Source organism: Salminus brasiliensis, chromosome 8, assembly GCF_030463535.1.
Source record: "Salminus brasiliensis chromosome 8, fSalBra1.hap2, whole genome shotgun sequence".
Classification (NCBI taxonomy): Eukaryota; Metazoa; Chordata; class Actinopteri; order Characiformes; family Bryconidae; genus Salminus; species Salminus brasiliensis.
In genome coordinates this window covers 15,146,677-15,154,244 of record NC_132885.1, presented here as the reverse complement: position 1 = coordinate 15,154,244, position 7,568 = coordinate 15,146,677, and the positions used below count along the sequence as shown (strand labels likewise).

General features: G+C 41.0%; 1 protein-coding gene across 2 annotated transcripts in view; it reads left to right on the top strand.

Moving 5' to 3' along the window:
- The first annotated feature begins 478 nt into the window (after positions 1-478).
- Positions 479-7,568, top strand: part of cers6 (ceramide synthase 6) — a 34,257-nt gene continuing 27,167 nt past the window's right edge. For both annotated transcript variants that reach the window (XM_072685751.1, XM_072685750.1), the window contains exons 1-2: positions 479-785; positions 5,369-5,474. In XM_072685751.1, the coding sequence (XP_072541852.1) occupies positions 616-785; positions 5,369-5,474 (276 nt within the window). In that variant the 5' untranslated portion in view covers positions 479-615. The remainder of the gene's footprint in view (positions 786-5,368; positions 5,475-7,568) is intronic.

Sequence of the window (7,568 nt, the reverse complement as noted above, 5' to 3'; positions counted from 1 at the left end):
ACACGTCTTTAGCCAGCCGTCATCCGACAGCTGCTCTGTTAAATGGTTTAGTGCCCAGTATGCTCTATAGGTGGCGCCATTTACCAAGCGGAAAATACACGTGGCTCCAAAATGTTGAGGATGTCGTTATTCATAACATGACGTTATAAAGAAACACACGTTGTAAAGGTTCAATATGTATGTTCAAGCTTTTTTTTTTGTCCCAAACGGCATTTAGTAAAACTTTAGCAGCCTCGTTTTTGCTATGTGGTAACTACGAAAATAATGCAGCGTATTTACAGTGACTTATTTAGGAATTGCTAAATGACAGGCTAAACCCAGCGGAATTGTACCGCATTCCCACCCGTGTGTTAGGGGCTTGAAGAGTGACATTAGAATTCACCAATCAGCGGCGAGGACGCGGGTTGCGTCACTCCACGCTTGAGAATACGAGAGAGAAAACTACAAAGGGGCGGGGCGAAAAACTGATGCCATCATCATCATCATCACCATCATCCTCCAGGAGCTGCAAAGATCAATCGCGAAAGACGCTTGTTCGCGAGCCTCAGCCATTGAGTGCAGTCTATCTAGGCTCCAGCAAAGCCGTAAAGATCCAGGATCTGGGAATCCGTGGCGATGGCAGGGATTTTGGTGTGGTTTTGGAACGAGAGATTTTGGCTTCCTCACAATGTAACCTGGGCTGACTTAAAAAACACGGATGAGTCAACCTTCCCGCAAGCGGAGGACCTGTATCTGGCATGTCCTTTAGCCTTCTGCGTCTTCATGGTCCGGCTTGTGTTCGAGAGGTACGTCCATGGGCGCACGCAGTGGGTCAGGCTCGGGCTGGGTTTTGTTCAGAGTTTCATTCAGAGCACATTATAGTCTGGGCGAGCGGCGGGACAGGTCTCTCTTTTTGGAGACGCACTGCCACATAGCCACGCACCCAGACAATGACAGCAGTGCGATCTGGCCCACTTTCTCCAAACACACACGGCTCCGACCGAGTCAGGTCGCTTAGTGCGGCTGTGTGTGAGCAGGCGTGTTTGGTGGGGGAAACTTTGCACCTCTCGACAGACTGATGTCTGCATGACCTGTATAACGCGCAGCTAGCTGGCTGGCCTAAACCTGGCAGGCAAGAGGTCCGGCAGACTCTGGCTGAGCGCCGCAGTTTCATCGCTGGCAGACTGCAGCAGCAGCAGCAGCAGCAGCAGCGCCGTTTACCATTTGAATACTGCGTTTGAATATTGTAGTCTAAGATGTGCGAGTTCACTGCTAGTGTATTTATCATTTCTGCGGTGAAAGCCAGCCTCCTAAAGCTGCTGGGACGTCTGGCCACCTTGTCCTCCTCCTCCTCCTCCTCCTCCTCCCCCATCATCACCACCATCATCTTCACAGCATGTCACTTTAACCACTGCCTCTTTGGCCACCGAGCTCAGACCTTCTCTTCAGCTGTCTGTCCTTCTGTTCTCAAAACCAGAGAGGCCAGTCGTTAACGGTGAGAGGAAACCCTTTCCAGCCCCAAACTATTGTTCTGCTTATGAGATAAATCAGTTCTTTCCAGAAACGCCCTGTACACATACAGATGTACATCAGGCAGGTGTTTTATCTGAGTTAGGCATTAAGAATGATAGGAATACACTTTTTTATTTTTAGACTGATATCTGAGCATTCATCCAGGTCAGAGGTTCTCAGCTTCAGTCGTGAGGACCCCCTGTCCTGCATGGTAGGGGTCAGCAGTTTGACAAAAATACATTGCTGTAAGTCTCATAATATGCTTTCATTAGGGCTGTTAAGTTAAGTTAAGCACAAGAAATGCAGCTGTAGCACCGCAGTTAACAAATATACAATATTTCATGTTTATAATACTCCACTAAATCCAGTCAACCCAGCTCAGTATTAAGCTCTTATTAATGCAACATGCAGCTAAAAGGGTGTTCTTTAAGAACTGACACTATCCACAATTTATGCCATACTGTAGTATAAATTATAGTAACATAATAATATGGTCATATCGCCCACTCATACTGCACTGTTTCAACTATTCCCTGTCCCAGCACACCTGCTCTGATTATCAGCTCATTATCAAGCCCATTTGTGAGCTAGATCAGGTGTGTTGGGACAGTATAATTGAATAATTGAAACCAGGGGCCCCCTAGGGACTTGGGAGAGCGAGAACCTCTGACCTAGATGATGGTTTTTGCTCTCTTTTAAGCTTTCTGCACTCTCAGTGCGCACCGGCATCAGATTGAATGTCTCCACATCACTGGGTGTAATATATGTAAAAGAATGCTATCATAAGCTAAGCTGATGGAGTCGTGTGGGGAATGAGCACTTACCCCCAGTGTACTTGGGAACTGTTAGTATGCAAGTATGTATTTAACATTTTGATATCTTGGCTAAAAGAAATTTTAAAAAAAATCTTGGCTCTTTTCATGGCTCTTCCATTCTGTGTTGGAGATGTCCAGTAATATGATTGCAAGACCTAACCCCCCCCCCCCCACACACACACACACACACACACACACACACACACACACACCACCACCACCATCATTTGCTCGGCCAGCCTGCACTGTCCTCATTTGTAATGCTAACATGTGACTTGTTAAAATAGGAACTATGAAATCAGTATTGGAAATCATGAGGCCATTTTCAAGCTGACAAGGGTTAATGAGGGAAACATTATATATATATATGTACAGATATAAATAATACATTGCTATCACCTGTTAGTGGGACTGTGTTTCTTAATGCAGTAAAAAGAGTGCTACTTCCTTCTCTACAGTTTTCTTAACCATAAAAATTATATGTCCAAATGTTTGTGGACATCCCTTCTAATCAATGCATTCAGCTACTTTAAGTTGCACCTATTGTTGACACTGGTGTGCAGATGTACACACACAGCTTTTCTAGTCCCTGTAGAAAATAACTGGCAGTAGAATAGGACCTTTTGACACCATGTCTAATGCCACGCGTGGGCTAGAAAGGTCAGTTTTCACAGCAGTGCTCCAAAATATAGTACAGACAGTTACTCCAACAGGCAGGATCAATTCTTTTTTAATACCTTTGATTTTGGAAGAAACAAAGGATGAGCAGGTGTCCTGATACTTTTGTCCAAAACACAAAAAGGGTTTACTGTCCCTCTGGTATTATAAAAGTAAGTGTCTGAATCTTGTATTAAAATATTGTATTGATTGTATTAAAATATAATCAATTTGTTTCCAGTTGCTCAGTTCTCTCCATCCAGGCCTTCCAAAAAGAATAATTACTATAAAGACTAATTCTACGCATGTGTAGACCTATTTAGAGGTGATATAGGCATTTTCTGATGTCTTTCCTGATGAATTACTGAATCCGCCAATGAATCTGTCAGTACATAAGGTGGCTCTACCGTTATTACCATCATGTGGTACTCCCACCATGTATGTTTAGATCAGCAGATACTGAGTGTTGCCCATCTGCTGATATTATTCATTAATCTGGCACAGTAATGATACCATAAGAGCTGTGGTATGTTACTGGCCACTTTAGTAGACTCACATACCTATTTGGAACACCTTGTAAGCATTAAGAGACTGTAGTACATCTGCATATTTTCTGCACAATTTGTGTCAGTTATCTATCCCTTCATCAGTAGTCAGTATTTTACCACAGGACTGACTGGCAGGTTTTTTTTTGTGTGTGTGGTTGGCTGACTATTTTCGACCCAGCGGAAATGCTGAGATGTGTAAAAACCCCTAGCAACACCACTGTGCTTGGTGCACTCATGCCAGTACAGCACCAGCCGCTATCAGTCCTATGGTGGTTCTTGAAGGCTTCTTTAGTAAAGGTAGTAAAACTCAATTATAAACCTGAATCTGAATAAGTGTATTTCATGTTGTGTTTCTATTATTTTGTCCAATCCTGGATATTTCATACCTCATTTTCTTATAATGTATCCTAATTCCCAATCTGTGGATTTTGCCATCCAGCAATATTCCATGTGACAAAGCATTACATTGTTTGATCAACAGGAAAACAAACTTTATTGTAGTTGTGGAATTCCAAGAAAAAAAACAAAAGATCTGTAGTGTTTACAGTACCCTTATTTTTAAGAATATCAGCAGTAATGTTATACTGATATTTTGCCAACCAAAATGAACCAGTTGCCAATTGAACTTCTCCTTGTGTGGTTATATCTCTGTTGCCTGTGGTTTTATTCTAACTTAAACGTTTTAAATGGGAAGTCACTGGGCTGCACTTCTGAATGCGTTTGGATAGTAACAGTAGGTCCTTAACACTCTCTGCTCAGCTGGGGCACTGGGGGTTAATACAAGGACGAAACCATCTTATAGTGACAGCGCACAGTATGATACAGTGGTGGGTGATATGGTAAAAGTACAATATCACAATATTTAAAGACATTTTTCACGAGGCATGATATTTATTGTGAGACATGTAATCACAGACTAAATACATCAGTAGCAACAGACTCTGGAAAACTACTATTCAGATACTCTCCTGTACTTAATACAGTGATCTGCTGCACTTCATCCAATTAAACCAGTCTAATTACACTGTTGATCAGTGTTCTTGAAGCACTTACAGTATCCTCAATATGCTTAGAAAAGTATATTGTATATCACGATAACCAAATTTATCACGATATGATAAAAATTACAGCCCTAGTATAATGTATTTGTTACAGTGTAGTATAATAAACTGCACATAGTACACTATATAATGCAGACACTTTCATGCATACTTACTGTATTGTGTGCATTTTAGAATGATTTTAGTCAAACGAGAAAACAAAATAGTCTATCTGATAATCTGACAGTGTAAATATTGGCAACCAATCAAATTGAATGGTTGTACAGCAAATACACATTGAGTGGATTTATTGTTTATGTTAGTCAGCTGCTTCTACCTCGTTTGGTTCTTTGGTTAGTAGTGTGCTTTATAGACGTTGGAAACTTTTGAACTTTTTTACATTGCAATCGTGAGACTTTAGGGCCAGGCTCTCTCTCTCTCTCTCTCTCTCTCTCTCTCTCGCTCTCTGTCTCATGCAAGTAAAAATAAATCCATCTTACTTAGTGATGACAGTTAACGTTGCTTTTCAAATTGCTCCTTGGGAATTACAGACATCTTCCATCATTCATTCAGCGTGCTTGAGTTGTTGTTCTCTTATCTATACAACTAATTACATTTCTGAAGATATGATCATGTCTTTGGAGCTGCTGTGTCATAATATTGAGGTTAATATTGTGGTTTACCCTCCTGCTTGTAAAATAAAAAGAAGTGTCACACAGATCTCGATCTGACAAACGAGGGGATATGTGTTGCCGTAATTACCAATGATGTTTTTTTTTTTTTTTACAAACATCTACGATCCTCTTTATTGTTGCAGGTTCATTGCAAGACCTTGTGCTCTGGCACTGAAAATACAAGCCAGTGGGCCTCAGAAGGCTCAATCCAACGCCATCCTGGAGAAGGTCTTCACTGCTATTACTAAGGTATGAATCCTTGCCTTTTTTCATGGCCCTACAGTACAAAGATATTCTATGGTAAAGGAATAGTTTGGCAACTACTTCAATTATCCAGAATTCTCATGATTTCTCACTTACCCCAGTAGAGTTAATCAGCCAAGACATGTTAACTATCTGACGCCTGCTTCTTCAGTTTAAAACAAAAGATGCTAGGCTAATGTGGCTAACATACTCTGGACTTGGGCTGTCACCAATATCATCTTGGTAAAAATGTGCCAGAAATGTCTCTCAACCTGTATAAGCACATCCAAATCTTCAATTGTTACTTTGATGTCTCACAAATAAATGTGATTTAGAGCATGATAAGACTGGCATAAGTCTATAAGGCATTTTGAGTAAATAAAATATATTTACCTCATCATTCCGCTCATGTGGTGCAATTACAAGGCAGAATGATACTTCAAAGTGGGACATTATGGAGATGTAATTGTTGTTGCAATGTTATCTTTAGTGTTTAAATAAAGGTCTGTTAATGCAACTTTAATTAAACTTGTTTTGCAGTAAATAAGTGGAACATTTTAGCATGTCTTTACCAAGAGATTGGTGACAGTCCAAAGTCCAGTATTTGTTAGCAACTTTAGCCTATCATCTCCTGTTGTAAACTAATGAAGCACGTCTCAGATTCCAAACATGTCTTGGCTAATTGACCGATGATTTATTGCCTGAACTGTTCTTTGAAAAAGACCTGTCTAGGTTTATTAAGTCTTGAAGGACAGTGCTAGTGTTAGTGGGCCCTTGTACACATACAGTGCTGATGAGTGATACAGTACAAGTTTAACGTCTTATTTTAGTTTTTATTTCTATTCTTGGCACTCAGTAAAGAACTCTTTGAGAAGGGAAAGATTTTTGTGGCAGGACTCCACCACATCTGGAATAGATTTTGGGTGACATCACTTCTGTTGAATCAAAGAACAGGCTCTCGAACACACTCTTACCTTTGTTAAAAGTTGAAGAAATGGAGGCTACGTCTGTTCTGTCTGCACTGTTGCACAGTTTTGGTCAGACACATGTGAATTCCACATGTGAAAACAATAGGATACATGCTGTAGGTTCACTACAGTTCGTGTCTGCATGGAGCTTCTGAGGACTACACTCATCAGGTGGTCATCAGGCTTGCTCAGCCAGGTGGAAAGGAACTGCCTCACCTGGATCTGAAAACTGCAGCCGCCTCACTCCTGCAAGATTAGAATACCGTCATGGACTGGCGCCGACACAAGTCAGAAAATGAAGTCTGCCAAGGGCCATGTTAGGTCAAACAAGCCTAATATGTATTCACTCAGAGTTGTGTTGTAAGGAGTGGGTGATGTATCAATGTAAACTGAATGCCAGTCTATTGTTGTCCAATGAAATTGAGTTTTACTAATGTACATTTTCTAATGTACATGACAAAAGGCTTTAAACAGCACAATGTGATTATCAGTAGTATTATTAATATTATTACTAGATAAACGTATGATGATATAAAATTGGAGCTCCTGAGTGGAGTATCATCTGAAGAGCTTCAGTTTGATTGCTGGTGATGCCATAGCCATCTGTGCCTAGGAGTCCCAGACAGCACTATTGTCCTGGCTTTCTTTTACGATGTAGGTACGATGGCCCTCCCCCATTGTGATGTAAGATTGAGGCTAATGTGAGGCTAGTTTTATGTAACTGGGAGGAAGCACATGCTAGCCTTCACCCTCCCAGCCCTGCTGGAATTTGAATTGACTAAATTAGGTAGAAAATTGGGAAGAAAATCAGAAAAAAAATCCCCCCTAGATTTTGCAAAGATGTACGCTGTTATCAAATATCTTGATTTAAAAGCTAAAGCCTTGCCTTCAGCTTGACTTTGTCAGTAATGGACATTATCATTCAGAATGACCTGATTGTATCAACCACGGATCCATAGAAGACTGAAAGTAGAAAGGTAGAGAGCCTCCTTGGTATGCTCAGCTCTATCAGAGCCAGCTTCTGCTGACGCACTGGCGCTATTATTAGCACACCAACGAAATACGTTTCCTTGATAAATGTTCACATTCATAAGTGCACAGACAGAGCTGGCCCTAAAAATGATTGGACAGC